This window comes from Otolemur garnettii, unplaced genomic scaffold, assembly GCF_000181295.1.
Source record: "Otolemur garnettii isolate 467f Iridium unplaced genomic scaffold, OtoGar3 scaffold00026, whole genome shotgun sequence".
In the NCBI taxonomy this organism is placed as follows: Eukaryota; Metazoa; Chordata; class Mammalia; order Primates; family Galagidae; genus Otolemur; species Otolemur garnettii.
This window is the reverse complement of record NW_003852421.1, coordinates 21,150,393-21,170,842: the sequence shown is the minus strand read 5'-3', so window position 1 is coordinate 21,170,842 and position 20,450 is coordinate 21,150,393. Positions and strand designations below refer to the sequence as shown.

At 38.8% G+C, this 20,450-nt stretch overlaps 1 protein-coding gene across 1 annotated transcript in view; it reads right to left on the bottom strand.

The window, feature by feature from the left end:
- The window catches only part of CARMIL1 (capping protein regulator and myosin 1 linker 1), a 352,275-nt gene that overhangs the window by 22,819 nt on the left and 309,006 nt on the right, over window positions 1–20,450 (bottom strand). The window contains exons 30-32 of the mRNA XM_003788342.2: window positions 18,395–18,461; window positions 17,950–18,146; window positions 4,119–4,231 (exon numbers count right to left, since the gene is read on the bottom strand). Coding sequence (XP_003788390.1) covers window positions 4,119–4,231; window positions 17,950–18,146; window positions 18,395–18,461 — 377 coding nt within the window. The remainder of the gene's footprint in view (window positions 1–4,118; window positions 4,232–17,949; window positions 18,147–18,394; window positions 18,462–20,450) is intronic.

Here is a 20,450-nt window from a genome sequence, read left to right as displayed (position 1 = left end):
GAGTTGGAGGTTGCTGTGAGCGTGATGCCACGGCACTCTACCCAGGGGGACAGCTTGAGGCTCTGTCTCAAAAAAAAAAAAAAAAAAAAAAAAAACAATTAAAGTTTACAAGAAGAATGCAGAGAAAAGAGAAGAAATTATGACAGAAATAATTCAAGAAAACTTCCAAAACCAAAGAACATGAATTTCCAGATTGAAAAATGACTCATTAATGCCCAGAAAATCAGTTTGAAAGAATAAAAATTAAGGGCGGTGCCTGTGGCTTAAAAGGGTAGGGCGTAGGCCCCATATGCTGGAGGTGGCGGGTTCAAAGCCAGCCCCAGCCAAAAAAAAAAAACTAAATAAAAAATTAAAACCCACTCCAGAACACATCACCATAAAATTTTAGAACACTGAAATCACAAAGATATTCTACCTGCTTCCAGGGAGAGGAAACAAAAACAAGTTGCAAACAGTGGCTCAAGACCCAAAGAGACATTGGGTTCTCATAGCAATACTAGAAAATAACAGAGCAAAGGTTTAACAATTCTAAGGTAAAACAGATTCCAATCTACATTTCTATATCTAGTGACACTATCAATCAAGATAAAAGATATACAAGTTACAGAAACTCACATCCCACACTCCCTTTCTTAGGAAGCAATCCAAAGATATAGTTTACCACCACATAAAGGGATAAACTCAGACACAGGCCAATGGAAATAGGAAAGTGACACAGGAATGAGATAAAGGGAATCTCTAGCAGATTATGACCAAGATCCCAAAAGGTAGCAATGGGATAGGTCTAGAGGTCAGATGGGAGTTGGTCAGGTACTGATGAGAGAAGTATTCAAGAAGATTAAACTGAGAATATTTGAACACTTAAATTAAGAGAAGATTTAAATCATTACTGTAGGGGATAAGGCAGTGATAGGAAGGTGGAAAACTAAGCAAATGAAAAAGGGGACGATTATTAACACCAAGGAAAATAAAAAACTATAGGAAAGAGGAAAGAAAATACAATCATGGTGTGCTATATAACTCAGCTGTGAATATTACATGGTCAGAATGAAGCAAACTGAAATGCTGATCTAACCAGTAGCTATAGTCTCCACCAAAACTCACGTTGAATCTTGGCAGTATTGAGAGATAGTGCCTTTTAAAAGGTGATTAGGTCATTAAAATGAGATTAAGGAGACTGGGCTAATCCTCACGGGAATGGGTTAATTTTCAAGAGAGTTGGTTGCTATAAAGTGGGTCAACTTCCCTTGTCCCCTCTCTTATCCTTCTTCTCTTTTTGCAGGCACTTGCTTCCCCTTCCTCTTTTCTGACATGTTACAGTGTAGCAAGGGGCCCTCACCAGAAGCCAACCAGATGCAGCTGTTCATCTACAGCTGTTTCCAGCCTCAAAGCTAAATAAAATTCTCCCCTTTACAAATTACCCAATCGGCTCAGCGCCTATAGCTCAACCGGCTAAGGCGCCAGCCATGTACACCTAAGGTGGCGGGTTCGAATCCCCAGCCCGGACCCGCCAAACAACAATGACGGCTGCAACCAAAAAATAGCCGGGCGTTGTGGCGGGCGCCTGTGGTCCCAGCTACTTGGGAGGCGGAGGCAGGAGACTCGCTTGAGCCCAGGAGTTGGAGGTTGCTGTGAGCTGTAATGCCAGGGCACTCTGCCCAGGGGGACAGCTTGAGGCTCCGTCTCAAAAAAAAAAAAAAAAAAAAAAAACAAATTACCCAATCACAGGTATTCTGTTATACAACAGAAAACGGATCAAGACATCAACAATTATGATAAAATTAAAGAAGATGGGGAGAGGAAAAGAGAATGAATGTGTGGTGTGTGGTGGAAAGAGAATGTATATGACCTATATAGGTCGAATATTCCTAATCTGAAAATCCAAAATCTAAAGTGCTCCAAAGTCTGAGACTTTTATGCGACAATGTAATGCTCAAAGGAAATGCTCATTGGAGAATTTCAGATTTCAGATTAGGGAAGTTGAAGCAGTAAGTATAATGCAAATATTTCAAAATCCTCCCCCCCCTCCAAAGGCTATAATCTGAAACACTTCTGGCCATCATTTAAAATTGAAAAACAGAAAAGGAAGGAGGAAGAAAAGGAAGGAAAGTTATTAAGGGAAATGGAAGCAAAATTAACAACTGAATAAATAAAAATTAGCTGCCTCTGAGGACCAGGAGTAGGGACAGAAACAAGAGACTTTTTTCAAAGTCTTGTAGAACATTTGAACCTTATGAGTATGTATAACTTTGATTTTCGATGTTTCTTCTTACTATGTCATGATTTCACCTGTGCCTTGTCCTTTACATCTCAATCTGACAGCATTCTATTTTTTATAACAAAATGAAAAAAAATTACAAATGTTGTTAGATTTTCATTGTTATTTGATGCACCTCGCTCTACTGGTGCACGTCAACATGTACAGACTCCTCCTGGAGCAGTAGAAAATGAATTTTATACTTCATACGATTTACCCAACTTTCAGAGCCTATTAAAGAAGAAAGTAGCATTAGTAGGAGAGTAATTCACAATGGGGGAGGTATAACAATACACACAGTCCAGATCAAATGCTCATGAACTTCCCCATTAACTATAAATTTCTAAAGTTTAAGAGCCTACAAGGGTTAAATGTAGAGTATATGGAAAGAGGTCAAGATTGTCCTTGATTCACTCAACCTTCTGTGACTGGGCTGTGTTAGACACTGAAGTTATAATGAAAAATAAGAATGAGGTATTGCCCTTGAGGAACAGTACTCTCTCTGGGGAAAAGACTGGAAAGTAAATCATTAAAAGGGACTTTCCCAGTTTTCTGTTTATGTTGGTATTACTTAAATGTATTTTCAGTGTAAAAGATTCATTTCTTGTGCTGTAAAAAATTAAAAATCAAACTCTCAAAGGATTATGTGTGCTCTAACAGATGTATGCAGAGAATGGAAAAAAAAGTATTAAGTCATCAGTATAGAAACAATAATTAATTTGGGGCAAAGGAGAAGTAAAAAAGTTTCAACGAATAAATGGCATTTAGGTTGAAAGATAGAATAGAATTTTGCCAAGTATAGTATGCTAAGCTTCAAGGTCAGTGTCACAGAAGACAAATAATTGGGTCCTAAAGCATATAAGATCCAGTAAGTTACACTATTATGGATATAAAAATTTAACTTACTTCCACCTCACCATCCTGCTGAGGCAAGATAAGACACATCAATCTACAGAATGGACTAGTTCCTTCCCTTCCTGTGCCCCGCCTGCTGCCCTTGGCTTATCAGTATCGTTTAAATTCATTCCTGAATTAGATATCTCAAGGTGAATAATACTTCAGACACAAATCCATGTCAAGAGTGTATTTTGGGATGGATCTGAATTCAGTTAGGGATTAAATAACTTTGTACAAATCATGCTTAAAGACTGGAGTGTTTCAAGTGAAACAACTATTAACAAAAGTGCCACTGAACTGTCTTTTACAGAACCTCTTAGTAACAGGAAAATGCAGAAAGAACTCTTTAGAGGCTAACTCTGAACGCTCTTCACTAATTCTACTATCATTCTGACACTGTTCAGTCATGCCACTTAGCAGTGACTTAGCCCCCTCCTGAAATTTACCAATTTATGAACAAGGAGAACTTCAACATGAATTATTCCAGCATGCTAATGACGATTGCCCTGTAATGCAGCCATCCATATGAATACAATCAAGCCCTAAACAAATACCTTGGGTGGCATGTTTGTGGTCTGTTTAGAACAGCATAATAGCTCTATACCAAAAGCATACTTCAGCATAACCTGGAGGGCTTATTTAAATACAGATTGCTAGGTCCCACCTCCACAGTTATTGATTCACTAGATCCTGGGAAGGACCTTGAGAATTTACATTTCTAAACGGTGACACTGGGATTGCTGGCCCAGAGACCACATTTTTCAAACCATCAGAACAGTAAAACTCATATAAAAAATGAGACTTAGTACAGGGTGGACATAAAGTTTGTGTGCAATTTTAAAATAGTTTAACATAGTAAACTGCCCAAGAACTTTATGTCCACCCTGTATATTGTTTAGTTGCAACTGTTAGTAACTTAAATGTGAATTAAATAGCATTATTAGTGAAATGACTCTGGACTCACCTGGAATCCATTTTGGTCACCTTCTTGGTGAAAAACTCATCTACACCTTCATCTACTCTCCCCATAAGACCGTTCTGTTCACCATCTTGGGACACTATGTTGGCAGCATAGACCTGCAAATCAAACAGACACAATATTAATTCACATTCACCTTATTTCAACAGACATTTATTACTCTATTACCCACTGTGATAAGGGCCATGGGAAGGAAAAGACTACTAAAATAGAAACCCACATAATCTACTGGAATAGAAGCTGTGTGTACAACCATAACATCAACAGGAAGGAAAAAAAAAAAACAAAAACGAAGCAGGCATGGTAAACACAATGCATGGTGGAAGAATCACACTGACTGATGTACCAGAAAAAGCCAGTACCTGCAAAGAAAGGCACGTGCTAAGGAAAAAGGGAACGTGTGGAATATCGAAACACACACAGAGTTCTGAGAGTGGTGGTCACACACCAGAGGTGTGTGGGTGGGGCTGACCATGGAGTCTGGTGACACTCATGGTACTAATAGAGACTTCCTTAGTGGCCACTCTAAACCTTCTCCCCAGCCTCCTTTCCTTCTTAATGGAAGAGTCTTGATTCCTAGGAGCCAAATACTGTAATCACTTCCTCTTGCCTGTGACTGCTCAGGCACGGATGTGGGACACACTTCTTATCAATGAGATGCAAGGAAAAATTTGCCTGGAGGTTCATGGACAGGTTTTCCTAAGGAGAGAGAGAATGTATTTTTCTACAAGATCATGTGAGGGAAGATGTGATGTCTCAGTTGTAGCAGCCACCTGGAGTTCACAAAGGAGGGTGGCCTGGACAAAAGGTCACATGCTGAGATGACATAACAGAAGAAAGCACCTGGATGCTTGTGCTGTGCTTATAAATAAAATGGTCCGGAATCCTCAGACCTCTGAATTTTTTAAGTGAGAAAATAAATATTTCTTATTGTTGAAGTCACTTTTAGTTAACTATCTTCTAACCCCCAGTTGAATATTTCCCAACTAATAATACAAAAACCTATAATGAACAGCCTTGAACTTTGTGCTGGAGAGTATGGTGTTTACTTCACAGATGATAGAAAGGCTATAAACAATCATCATGGTCCAATCTGCACTCTGGGGAGATAATTCTGGGGCAGTGCGAAGAGGCAGAAATTGGAGGTAGGAAAACCTGTTCAGGAGCTCAGATCAAAGATTCTTATAACAATCTAAACTAATCTGGAAGTAACGAGGGAGTAATGAAGAAGCAGAGAAATTAGAAAGGAAAGAAGGGTGGCACTGGTGGCTCAAGGAGTAGGGCACTGGCTCCATATGCCAGAGGTGGTGGGTTCAAACCCAGCCCTGGTCAAAAACTGCAAAAAAAAGAAAACAGTTGCCAAAGATAAGGTCAAAATCACTAGGCTGGGTAAAAGTTCTAGGAATCACACTTGGGGAGGAACATGACGAGTGTCATTTTCTCAGGTGTTTGAGGTACTGTGGGAAATCCAGAGGCAGGTACCCAGGAGGCAACTGAAAACTCAGATGACAAGACAGAAGCTGATGAGAAGCCATAATGAAATTATTTACCAGTTTAGCATTTCCATTTGAATGGGCAACTCCTATTGAGCTTAGTCAGATGCTTGATTTGTGTCTGTTGGCCATGGAGAAAGAACACGCATCTTGCCTATACTATTAGGTATGAGGACAAATTCTCATGTGGCTGGGGTATCTGGTTTAGATGTCTTATCATAGAATGAGGAGAAAGTTATTTTCTATAACCATGATATGCAAATCTCAAGGTGACTAAAGGGAATTTTTGCTTCTATCTGCGTAAGAATTGTTTAAAGAAAAGACTAATCATTTCCTTTAAGCAATCATCCCCTTCATTCATCAGGAAACTCCTATTATGAAAATGAACTGTATACTTGAGTTCAGGTTTGTAGTAATAACATGCTGAAAAGTATGCACAATGTACAAAGAACCATATGAAATGTGAAGAATAAAAACATTTATACCTCTCATCTCAATATGATGCTTTATATTGGAACAAGATTTTCCTATGCATTGTAATTGAGCATAGATCACAGAGAGAGGATCACCAAAGTTCTATAACTTGCTTAGGAGAAGAAGAAAAGCTCATTGAAGAACTTTTATTTTGATTACAAAAGACAAAGTAGCAGAGCACTTGTTTATATTATCATTTTTCCTTTTGGAAAAAAATAGAGACTAGAACCTCTATAGCAATAGCAGCCCCCTAAGTTAATACGATGCTTGAAAGTTTACATGTGTTTTATACATTATTTTGCCCTCACATTTACACTTTGAACAGAAAGGGAAAAATGGTTTTATCTTTTTAACTAGTTGCAGGTTTTATCTTTTTAACTAGTTGCAGATCAAACAGTGGCTCAGAGTATGCGAGGTGCCCACCCAGTTCACCTGACTGGTGGATGAGGAAAGACATGACATATGGTGCTAACATGGGGCTTCCTTCCAGCCCCTTAAATGGCTCCCCTTTCTATTTTGAGGGGAAAAAATTAAGTTTTACTTGTGTAAATTTTCCCCTCAGGAAAAATTTCCTTTTATTCCTGCTTTGAAACAGAATTCATAGCTGGCAGAAAAGGTTCTCTGGGGATATGAGGAACATCAATGGGTTGCAGAGATGGAAGCACAGAGCTGAACAAAGCAGTCTGCTGTCCTACAGGACAGGCTAGCTGTTAGGGCTGGACGGCCCCTTATATATCTCCCAGTCCAACTCCGTCATTTTAGAGACAAAGAGACTGAGAGTGGACGTGTTAAGAGAAGTCCACTATCACTGGGAGATCTCCAATGAGACAGTCTAAAATACATCTATTAAAATAGAAGCAGAGGGTGGAGTCAGCCTATATAAGGAAAGCAGTAGAAATTCTGAAGATTGAAATGAAACGTGGTTTGTACAAGAGTTCAAGGCCAAACAAGCATGCCATTTTAGCTTTTCAAACAAAAGGAAAGGAAAGGACATCCTTTCTTTCTGATCCAGATATCATAAGTTCTCAAAATCTCATTTGCTTTTTTTGTCTTTTGTCAAGGAGAATACATTTCAGACTAAAAAGGGCAGCACTGCTGTTGGAAAAGAGAGAGCAGAAATCCCAGCCCTGAGCCTAGTGGCCAGAACCCAGTGCGTTTGCGCTCAGAGAAAGGCTTTTTTTTGCAAATCAGGAATTCCTATTGTTGATATTTAATAAAGAAGGAAGACTTTGCACCTCTGGTATGTAAATAAGTTAAAAGGATAATTTGTGAATGCTTAGAAAACAAGCCAGTGATTGTGAGGACTAAAACAATTCAGACCACCCTCTGTTTTCCCTCTGCCAGGATTATTAAAGTGAATACACCAGGGAAACAGTAGGTGGTGCACCTGGATTTTCACAAGGCAGCTGCCAAAACTCTTGTCGTCATAGGCCTGATGGAGAGAGATGGCAGCAACAAGAACAATTAGGTATATTAGTAACTCTTTGAACAAATACACCCAAGGACTGCTAATTAGTGAATAATCATAGAATCTTATGTGCATATATTAGATACAAAAAAAACCATGGAAAATTAATGAGGTAAGCAATCAGGAAGTGAAGAACCCAAAGGAAGTAAAATGAAAACAGTACTAAGAGACAAAAACTAATGCACTCGACAGAATTGATAAAAAGTGATTCTTGGAAAAAGACTAACAAGATAACCACAAAATTGACTAACAGAAAATACATTAAAATATATTAAAAGGAAACAAAAGGGACATAGCTATAGATACAGGAGAGATTAAATCATCATAAAAGAATTCTATAAATAATAAACTAAGTAGGACAATATCCTAGAAAAATATAAATTATCAAAATGGTCTCAAGAAAAATTAGGAAACCTGAATAGATGACAAAATAAAGCAAATCCCTAGTAAAATACCCGCACATAAGCATTGCATGCATATAGCACAAAGACCACATTTCGGGCCCAGATGGCTTCCCAGGAGAGGCAAAGATAATCTCTATTATATGCAAACTGTTTCAGAGAATAGGAAAGGAAAAAGAGCATCCCAACCAATATTATCAAGATAGTATAACTTTAAAACCCAAACTAGATGTTCTACACAAGAAAAAGAATGAAAAGTACTATCTCTCTCATTTGTTCACATAGTTGCAGAAATCCTAATAAAATATTAGCAAAGTCTAGCAGTATATTAAAACAAAGCATATGGTGCATCTTACAAGGGTACATGTGAAATTTACTAGGTGTAGAATATATTGTGTCTTAACACAATAAGAAAATGCCAAGGTGGCACCTCTGGCTCAAAGGAGTAGAGTGCCAGCCCCATATGCCAGAGGTTGCAGGTTCAAACCCAGCCCTGGCCAAAAACTGCAAACACCCCCCCCCCCAAAACGTGACATCTATGTTAACCAGTTCAATGAAAACATTTCAAATTGTATATAAAACCAGCACATTGTACTCCATGGGGGTGGGGGGGAAGTACTTAACAAAAAAAGCAAAAATATCATAAGAGTGCTATAACATTAGAAAATATGTAAATGCAATTCACCAAAATAGCAGATTAAAAGAGAAAAATTATCTATCTCAACTAATACCGAAATAAAATACAACCATTCACTGAAAAAAAATGAGCAAAATAGAAGAAAACTTTCAAGTAACAGGAGAAACTGCTACATGCTTATCCAGTGTTCATTCTGTTTGCTCAGTAACACAGCCTTGACTGACTTGGAATATCAATATGACCAACAGACCACTTATCTTCCTAGATTCTCTGTAGCTAGGGGTGGAAATATGGTTCATTTATGTCCGTTGAGATGTAACTGGACATATACTAGGACTTTGAGTTAAGTCCAGATTCCCCCTTTTCCTCCATCTGAACTATGCTTATAAAAACAGATTACAGGCCTTGCCTGATAAGACCAATACCAGTCACCTGAAAGATCTGGCCATTAAAAAGATGATGGTAACCTGTGGTTGAATAAAGAGAAGTATGGTATGTAAAAAGAGGGAAGTGATATGGCCAATCCTACTAAAGTACAGTACTCTATTTTGTCTTGAGTGTCACACTGTAACATAGTCAGAGCAGAGTAAAAAGACCTGTAAATAGATTCCAGATAGTATAAGTATCATATGATGAATACTTGAAAGAGCTGAGGAAATTTAGATTTGACTCAACAAATACTGGTACTAAGTCTACTCAGTAGAATAGACTTAAATAACATGTGGCACTCCAGATGATGAATGTTGGTACAAGATGGCTAAGTTAAAATTGTAAAGATTGTAAGCAACACAAAAAATTAGAGCTTCACAATATAAAATGGTGGCTTCATTGAAAGATTATTATAGATGGATGGTCAACTGATGGCTGTGGGGGGGGGGGTGGTTTAAATACTTCATGCGGGATCAAACAAGATGACTTCAAAATCCCTTCCAGCCCTTACAGATGTCGTGATTCAAAACACACAGCAGAAAATCTATTATGCAGGATTTAGATAATTTTTATGTCACTAAAAATATTTTATTTTCTTATTTTTCTTTTTAGAGATGGAGGTCTCACTATGTTGCCCAGGCTGGCTTCAAACTCCTGGGCTCAAGTGATCCTTCTGCGTCAGCTCCTAAATTGGAACTATAGGCATGTGACACTATGATTGGTTTAGCTGATTTTACTTGGGGGCGGGGGTTGTTTCATCACTGGGCCAAGTAGTGTGGGCTATACCAAGTACACAGGGCAAACTGATTGACACTGACATATTATGCAAAGTAAAGCCACTGTACGGTATAATAATTCAGAGAATGACCACAGGCAAATCAGTTATCTGCCTTGAGCTTCATATTCCCTTGAATAGTGAGTAGATAATCTTTAAAGTTCTTTCCCCTGGGAGGTGATTCTAGATAGTGGCACAGCCGGGACTACATCCCAGTCCAGTGTGCTTTCCATTCTTCTATGTAAATTTTTCAATACTTTTTCCTTAAGGGAATATTTTTCACCTATAGCTATAATAGAAGCAATAGTTAAGTGGTAGTGGGTATGTACAAAGCCGAAATCAGCACCCTCCATTATTAGGTGCCATGGTTAGAATGTGTTTCTCAGGCTTGCCTACAGTTATCTGGCTAAGTGGCCAAGTTCTGGATAATGGCATTCAGCTAAAAGTGAAGTTCATCACTTTCAGATCTGGTCCATAAAACCTCATAGATATGAACCTCAGTGCTTTAGGTGTCAACTTTTACCTGAATAGATAAGACTCCAAGGACCAAAGAGGAGGTTGCAGCCAAGAAGTTAAGAGCAGCCTGGATCCCTGAGTGACCACTGTAGGGTCTCCTGACCAGAAATAACCACAACGAACTATGATGTGAGTAGGAAATAAAACACAGAAATACCTGGGAATGTGTCTAACAAAGGAGGTGAAGGAGCTCTACAGAGAGAATTATGAAACCCTGAGAAAAGAAATACCAGAAGACATTAATAAATGGAAGAACATACCATGCCCTTGTCTGGGAAGAATCAACATTGTTAAAATATCTATTTTGCCCAAAGCAATCTGTGCATTCAATATAATGCCCATTAAAATACTAACAACATATTTTGACGAACTCAAAAAAAAAAATAGTTCATTTTGTATAGACCCAGAAAAAAACCCCATATAACCAAGTCAATTCTTAGTAATAAAAACAAATATGGAGGCATCACTCTGTCAGACTTCAGGTTATACTACAAGTCCACAGTAATCAAAATAGCATGGTATTGGTGCAAAAATAGAGGTATAGATCTATGGAACAGAATAATAGAAAAATCTAGAGATGAAACCAGTCTCTAATACCCATTTGATCTTTGATAAAGCAAACAAAAACATACCCTGGGGAAAAGAATCCCTATTCAATGAATGGTGCTGGGAGAACCAAATAACCACATATAAAAGACTGAAACTGGATCCATACCTCTCACCACTTACAAAAACTGACTCAAGATGGATAAAATGCTTAAATCTAAAACATGAAACAATAAAAATCCTAGAAGAAAGAGTGGGAAAATCTTTAGGTATAAGTCTGGAAAAGACTTTATGAAGAAGACAGCATTAGCAATGGCAACAGTAACAAAAATAAATAAGTGGGACTTAAATTAAGCTGAAAAGTTTTTGCAGAGCTAAGGACAAAACAAAGCACACAACAACCTTCAGAATGGGAAAAGATATAGAAATGTTATGAATCTGACAAAGGCTTGAAAACTAGAATCTACGGAGAACTCAAATTAAGAAAGAGGGAACAATCCCACTTATCACTAGGCAAGAGACATGAACGGAACCTTCTCTGAGAAAGACAGAAGAATGAATAACATATGAAAAGATGCTCATCATCCCTAATCATCAGAGAAATGTAACTCAAAACCACTCTGAGATATCACATAACCTCAGTGAGAAAAGCCCACATCATAAAGTCCCAAAGCTGCATTTGCTGGCACAAATGTGGAGAGAAGGGAACACTTTTACACTGTTGGTGGGACTGCAAACTAATACATCCTCTTTGGAAAGAAGGTTGGAGAATCCTCAAATTAACTCAAAACAGACCATCCATTTGATGCCATAATCCTATTACTAGGTAACTACCCGGAAGAAAAAAAAATCATTTTATTATAAGGATTTGCACTAAATTGTTTACTACAGCTCAACTTAACAACCCCCAAGATGTGGAATCAAGCCAAGTGCTCATCAACTCAGGAATGGATTAACAACAGTGGTATGTGTATACCATGGAATACTATTCAGTCATTAAAAAGATGGAGACTTTACATCTTTTGAATTAACCTGAATAGAATTGGGGAACATTCAGTATCACAAGAATGGAAAAGCAAGTATCCAACGTATTCAGTACTAAGATGAAGCCAGTAGATGAATGAATACACCCACACACAAGAGAAAAAATTCTATTCAAGTTGGGGGTAGGTGGGAGAAAGGAAGAAGGGGGGTTGGTGTGTCTCACCTAATGGGCATAAGGTACATGTCACACCCCCTCCGTGGGGGCCACAACTACAACAGGGACCTTACCTAGCAAATGCAAACATTGTAACCTAATCATTTGTACACTCATACTAATGTGAAATTTTTAAAAAAATAAAATACAAAATATCAGTGTTTCAACATAGTAAAAATATCTCATATAGTGGGGTTGGTGTAATCCTACTTACTATAGTTCTGCCCCTCAATATTGCAGGAGATTGGTTCCAGGACTCCCTCATATAACTGAACTCTGGATGCTCAAATCCCTTATATAAAATGGTACACGATTTGCATATAGCCCAGGCACATGCTCCCATAGCTTTGAATCATCTCTAGATTAGTATAAGATCTAATACAATGGCTCGGCGCCTGTGGCTCAAATGGCTAAGGCGCCAGCCACGTACACCCAAGGTGGCGGGTTCAAATCCGGCCCGGGCCTGCCAAACTACAATGACGGCTGCAACCAAAAAAATAGCCAGTTGTGGTGGGTGCTGTGGTCCCAGCTACTTGGGAGGCTGAGGCAGGAGACTCGCTTGAGCCCAGGAGTGGGAGGTTGCTGTGAGCTGAGATGCCACAGCACTCTACCCAGGGGGACAGCTTGAGGCTCCTGTCTCAAAAAAAAAAAAAAAAGATCTAATACAACGTGTTTTTATTGTTGTGTTATGTTTATTTTTTCTAAATATTTTTAATCTGCAGTTGGGTGACTCCGTGGACATAGAACCTATGCATACAGAGGGCCAACTGTATACTATGTACACTTCCTTTTCTCTTTTGTACCCTTTCTTAGGCATGCTGGAACATTCTGGTACCTTCAAAAATGGCATTTTCACTCAATTTCCTGTGTGAAGCTCTTTTTCCCAAAGCAAAGACTTTCAGAAAGTCACTTTGACAGAAGAAATAATTTTTGAATGTAAATTTTTATAAAGTTCATTGATTTGCTTCTCTACACACATGGTTAAGAATCCCCTAAATTAAAAAAGAGAATCCCCTAAATCAGTGAGGGTACATAAGGGTAGTATTAATCCGTTTCCAGGGACATCTTTTTTCTCTTCTTCCTCTATTATTAAGTGAATGAAAGGGAAAAAAAGGAGTAAAGGCAAAAGCCAATGTAACATTTATATTGTAGAGGTAGCTAATATTAATAAAATAGAAATACTAATTTAAAAATCGTATACTTTTATTCCCCTTATTTCTCATAACTACTCAATGGTGTAGCCAATGCTGGCATTTTAGAAACAATTTGGCTTAGGTTTAAAAAAAAAAAAAATCACATGCCTTATCACACACTTTCCCAGGGAATGGAGAGCTCGTTGGCTGAGTCTAACATTCCACTCCTATTGCTACAATAGATGATTAAGTTCTATGGGCTTATCAGCTATAACGCAATGTTTAAGAAGTCTTATATATATTTTAATTAAGTAAAAAAAGAAGAAACTGGTGTATATAAATGTTATCTTTCATTATTAATAAAAAATCTTAGTTTTTATAGGGGTGTAGGAGAGAATTAAAATGTATAGCTAAAATGTCTATATCCATTATTCATATTATCTAGTAATTTAAAACCATTTTGGTTTGACCTAAGATTAAATCTTTGTGCCTACTTTTTAAAATAGTTGTCTACTCTTTATATTTATTTGTATATTTTTGGCACAGAAAACAGTAGTGACGTGTGCAACAATATGGCTCATGCCTGCAATCCTAGCAATCTGGGAGGTAAAGGTGGGTAGATTGCCTAAGCTCATAGGTTTGAGACCAACCTGAGCCAAATGCTAAGACCATGTCTCTGAAAAATAGCCAAGTGTTGTGGCAGGTGCCTGTAGTCCCAGCTACTTGGGAGGCTGAGGCAAGATAATCTCTTGAGTCCAAGAGTTTGAGGTTGCTGTGAGCTATGATGCCACAGTATTCTACCAAGGGCAACAAAGTGAGACTCTGTCTCAAAAAAAGAAAAAAATTATGTTTAGCCCAGAAGAAACTGGCATGTTGGCATTTAACTTAGCCTTGACCTTGAATTCTGAACTGGGACAGGTTCAGTAGAGACATTAGCATTTAGGAACAAGCTCTAGAAAAGCTAAGATGTACTTAGGATGGAATGATTTTGTTCAATCCTAGCAAGAAAAACAATGACAATTGTTAATGATTGCTGTTGCCACAACCTGCTCATTCTCACCTGAAAAATAGAAACAATGGCGCCTGTGTGGCAGCTTCGTAAACTATGAAAATAGTTTGAAAACTGTAGGCATTGTGATATTATAAAGGTAATATATTTCGGGTGGTGCCTGTGGCTCAAAGGCATAGGGCACCAGCCCCATATGCTAGAGGTGACAGGTTCAAACCCAGCCTCAGCCAAAAAATGCAAAAAAAAAAAAAAAAGGTAACATATTTCTACTATGAACACAAATAAAAACATGCTAATCCAAACTTATTAGTCCACCAAGGCTCTGGAAAGCCAGATTTATTTAGAACCATGGCCATTACCCCTTATTTTGGGACTCATCTTCATGTTATAGCCCAGGGTATGCCAAACCTATGAATCCCAACTTTAGTGTGAACAAAAGGCAAGTCTCTATAGAAGATATCGATGGGCTTCAGGATACAGTACCCCAAAATATGGCACCTCAGCATTTGAGAAGATAGCAGAAGCAGGAAGGTCTCTTTTCCCCCCTCACCCTTCTTCCTTAAAGCAGGTTACAAAATCCTCATTCAAATAGTATCCTCCCTATACCCAGAAAAAGAATCTGAACAAGGAGGACTTGCTAACTTCCCCCCAGCTTATTACATTAGCTCATACTCCTTTGTCCAATCATATTCCTCCGCTTCATCATCTTACCATAAAAACACTCAGCTTTCCCTGTTTCCTTGGGTCTTCATTACTGAAGTTTCCCATATCACATAAAACTAAAACGAAATAATTTGGTTAGGCTTTTCTCTTAATCTGTCTTTAGTTATAGGTGCTTCAGCCATAAACTTAGCAAAGGGTAGAAAAACCCTCTTTTCTCCCTTGCAGTATCACGTATGTATCTTCACTAGGACTCTGTCACAACTCCCATTCTTTCTTTGTTTTTTAAATGTGTAAAGAAAAAAATATACAAAATTCTCTTTCTATAAGTCACCAATTAAATGGGAAAACTTAAGCCATCATTTCAGATACAAGTTATATTGTTAATGATTCTCTACACAGAAAGAGGCAGAAAGAAATCATTTATTTAGTAATAATTTCAAATTTAGAGATGGGTTACTGTGTTTGAGGCTGTATCTTTCCAAAGGCCTTTTCCTTATTTAAAAGAAAAAGAAAAAAGAGAGGGGGGAAAATTTATTTTAAGAATATGTAATAATTTAAAAAGTTAAAACCAAGTAAATTAGAAAACAGTTCACTAGAGGCTTTTTTTTTTGGTGGTGGGGAGCTCTGTTTTTCAAACTGTATCAAGCTCTTTAGCTTCAAATGAGAGGAATAAATGGAATGTAACTAAAGCCTGATCAAAGGGAGTAAATTACAGATCGTGGAAGTAAGTTGTTAATCTCATCTATGTCTCCAACCATCATCTATTTACCCAATAAGCATTGTTGAACACTCACTACAGTTTATTTTTTTTATTATCATTATTTTTCATTACAGTTTAAGCCCACAGAAAGCATTGAGCATGTTACCATGGATAATAAATCACAGGTCCTTCCTACACAGAACTTACAGACAAGGAGAGAGCTGTGAAAACAATATGCCGTGAGAGCTGAACAGAGTAAGCATCAGGCACCAGAGAAGCCAGGGCCTCCATGGAGCGTTGCTCAGGCTGTGCACTGAGTCAACTACTCTGAGAGAACATCCTTCCCTCACATCATGCAACTACAGCTTTGTTGGAGAACAAAGGGGGAAGCAGTGAGAAAGGGGTTGCAGCACCAGAGGACTGTAGCCTGGGGGGGGGGGAGGTACATAGAGATGCAAGGAGGAAGGTGGAGAGCTGGTGATCAGGATCACATATACTTTCTAATCTGTGAATTGATGATATGTCATGAAGAACAGAGGATATAAGGGAAAGTGCAGGTTTGTAGGAAAGACAAGATCTCAGTTTTCAATCTGTTGAGACCAAAGTGCCCTGGTATACTCAAGTTCAGGAGGCAAGTAGATATCCCAAAATCCAGAACTTAGCAGAGAGGGTTGTAGTCAAAACTAGAGAGTATGGTAGAAGCCCAAGTGCTCATTGACCCACGAATGGATTAATAAATTGTGGTTTATGTACACCATGGAATACTATGCAGCCCTAAAGAAAGATGGGGACTTTACCTCCTTCATGTTTACATCAATGGAGCGGGAAAATATTCTTCTTAGCAAAGTATCTCAAGAATGGAAGAAAAAGTATCCAATGTACTCAGCCCTACCATGAAATTTTAGCCCGAGAATATGGTGAAAGGGGAGAGGGAGGGAGGGGAAGGATGAGGATGGGTGTAGGGAGGGTGTTGGTGGGACCACACCTATGGTTCATCTTATAAGGGTACATGTGAATTTTTCTAAATGTAGAATATAAATGTCTTAACACAACAACTAAGAGGATGCCATGAAGGCTATGTTAACCAGTTTGATGAAAGTATTTCATTGTGTATAGAACCAACACACTGTACCCCATGACTGCAATAATTTAATAAAAAAAAAAAAAAAAAAAAAACTAGAGAGTAAAACCATGGGTTACGGCTCAGCACCCGTAGCACGTTAGTTATGGTGCCAGCCACATACGTTGAGGCTGGAGGGTTTGAACCCAGCTGGACCAGCTAAACAATAATGACAACTGCAACAACAACAACAACAAAAATAGCCAGGCATTGTGGCGGGTACCTGTAGTCCCAGCTACCTTGGAGACTGAGGCAAGACAATCACTTGAGCCCAAGAGTTTGAGGTTGCTGTGAGCTGTGATGCCTCAGCACTCTACCAAAGGCAACATTGTGAGACTGTCTCAAACAAAACAAAACCCCATGGAGTTAGATGACATCACCCAGTGAGCCAATAAAAAACTTAAAAGGCCCTGCAAAAGAAAACTGAAAAGCATCCCAGGAGAGATAGGAGGAAAAGAAAAGACTGTGATAACTCAGACAAATATTTGAGGAAGCATGGAGCTTTCTATGTCAAGGAATTGCTGAGACATCAAGTAAGATGAGAGAAGGCTGAAAAGAGACAATAGGATTAGGTCAGTAGTGCCCTTGGCAGGGTAGTTGGGGGTGGGCAGGTATAGAGGACGATTTGGATTGTGGAGTGATGTGAAGGTGAGGAAGTGAGATGGTGGGCACAGACAAACATTTCTAGGAAGTTTTGCTCTAAAGGAGAGAAAAGACATTAGCCAGGGAGAGACACAGGGTGAATTACATGAAGGCTCATCAATACATATAATTCCCTCTTCTACTAGAGCCTAAGAGCAGAATGCTGAGTCATACGCCAGTGTTCCCACATCAGACCTCTTCACAGGGGCCACAGCAGGACAGAGCAGGGGGTGGGGGCAGCACCTATGTGCACCGCCCCCACCCCAAATAAATTTTCAATGGCAAATAAATTCTTTTGGTACTTATTTTCTGTCTTTTCACTCAGACACTGTAAAATGCCACAGACATAGCCTATGTATCTCACCCACATGTCTGATATTTTTCTAGGGCTTTCCAAGGGCAGCTCTGTTCTCAAGAGTGGAATATTAATAGCCTGGCCATCTCCAAAATTATTGTGCACCAAGTTGGGTATTAGCATGCATAACACACGTAGAGGGGGTCCAGACTCCTTAACTATAGCTTTTGTGTTGTGCAAAGCTCTGTAGCAAGAGTCTCCAGCTTTCTGCGAGAAGGAAATAGTAAGGGAGAGATGGGGCATCTTGGCCCACCTACCGCTGCTTGGGTAGGCTGTTGCTTCTTATTTCGTTTGGGGCGTAACTTGGTAAAGTGCTCCAGCTTCTTCCCTTCTTCAGAGGGCAACTCAAAGATAAATCCTGAGCTCCTCTTATCTTGTCTGATGGATGGGAAGGGTGGGTCTTCAATGTGAATTGGCACCTCTTCGAGAGCTTTATCTAGATCAAACTCCATTTCTAAAATGAAAATGAAAATGTCCAAGGCCAAAGCTTAATGTAGAAATGTATAAAACAAATTCCTAAGAGTAAATTTACCATGGAATAGCAAACACTCATTCACAAATCACGTTAACTTTCTTTCACTCTCATTCTATTTACTGATATAGTACATAGCTAAGAAGTGTCCCTAAAATGGTCTGCAGGCCTTACTGAGAGTCTTTCATAGTCACAAGGAAATGATTAGCATTAGCAAAACACTCACTTACCAAAGGCCCTAGAAACAGGCCGCAGCATTCGGCTATGGATACTCTTCCTTTTGGATTTAGGAGTCATCTAGCAATAAAATAAAGAAAACATTTAGACAGATAGTGACAGAAAACTTGCCTTTTAAACTTCAGAAACATTCCAGAAATTGATTGTTTAAACTCAGTATTTGTTTCACGATTTTAGAGGATGGCTGATAGCCTGACTGGAAAGACTAAACTGATGTATTTCTTCTTATTACTTTAAATTGAGATACAGTCTCACCCTGTCACCCTGGCTACAGTATAGAGATACCATACTTCATTGCAACCTCAAAGTCCTGGGGCCAAGTGATCTCCTGAGTAGCTGGTACTACAGGCACCCGCCACAATGCCCATCTATTTTTTTTCCCTGTTTTTAGTAGAAATGGGGTCTCTCTCTTGCCCAGGCTAGTCTCCAACTATTGAGCTCAAGCAATCCTCCCAAGGGCTAGGATTATAGGAGAGAGCCACCCATACCTGGCCAGAATTAATATATTTCACAATGTTTAAATTTCTCAAATGATAGAGTTAATGCCTTACTCTCTCCCCATAGCTTAACTAGCTAAATTCTATTTGTGTAGCTGAAAAGAAGAATGAATGATAATAAAATTTAACTTAAAGCTGTACATGACAATATTAAAATAGATAAAAATCTCTATCTACTGGCATTCCTCAATAAGACAGTTTCGATCCTGGCAGTCTTTTAAAAAATGAAACCTGAACTCAAATCAAGGCCAAAACTCAAGAGCATTCTCCTAGCATTGGTGTCAACTGTTTATGGTGCAAAGCCAACCTTCAGGAAGGCATTATCTTCTCCCTTAATAGGATCACACAAATGTCAAAGTAGAGGGACTGACCTTTTGTCATCATTTACAGAAAAAAACTCAAAGGACAAAAACAAGCCATACATGCTTGTAATCCTAGCACATGGGAGGCCAAGACAGGGGCTGGGGGGTGGAAATCACCTGACCTCAGGAGTTTGACACTAGCCTGAGTAAGAGCAAGACCCCAGCTCTACTAAAAATAGGAAAATTAGCCGGGTGTTGTGGTGGGCACCTGTGGTCCCAGCTATTTGGGAGGCTGAGAGAAGAGGCTCATTTAAGCCTAGGAGTTTGAGGTTGCTGTGAGCTATAACATCATAGCACTCTAGCCTGGGACAATAAAGTGAGACTCTGTCTCAAAAAACCCAAAACAACTATAGAGATGACAAAGACTAAGACTCAAGCCGGCAGTAGCAGCAGTGCCAGGGACAGAACCTAGCAATGAAGGAGCTCGCCTCTCTCCTATCATCCCATTCATGATCAACACACAGACAGGCGTTAGGGACGTTTTAACTGGTTTGATACTGGAAACTGGTACTTGTCTGAACTAAGAGCTAACATAACTCCAAGAATTTAGTTTGTACACTTTCACTTCATTTAATATAGGTCGTTGTCTAAGGTTTTCTCAAAAAGAAATCCACATGGTGGAAAAACAATTTTTGGCTCAAAGAAAAAAATCAGACATACTGACCTTTAAAGCAAACAGCTCTACAGTTCTGACAAATATGCCAACTTTAATAATACTTTTATTATTTTTACTATTATTGTTGAAAGACAGGGGAAGAGAAAAAGTGATGAGCAATATATTTAATTCCAGTCTGGTTTTCTTGAAATACAAAACGAAATTTGCTGATTTGGTTCTCTCAAGGTTTTGTGAAAAGCAGACAATCTGAGGAATATCTATTTATAAAGTAACAGGCTTTGCAAGCTCAATAAAAACACAGTCAACCCAATGCAACTGGAAAGGAAGGAATCCAGTTCGAAGGCAGTTCTTCCCCAAATTGGTCTCGCAGTTGGCTGAATAAGTTAGAGGCAAGACTAGTCTATTTACAAGTGAAGCGTCTGTAAATAATTAATTCTCAGGAGATACAAACTATTGAAATATAGGCTATGTTGTGAAAAGTTCTTCAGTATTTTATCCTCCTCATGTACAAATATAGTAGATAAAAGAATCAAGGAGCAGCCTGGGATATAATTTCTAGCCCATTTCATTCAGA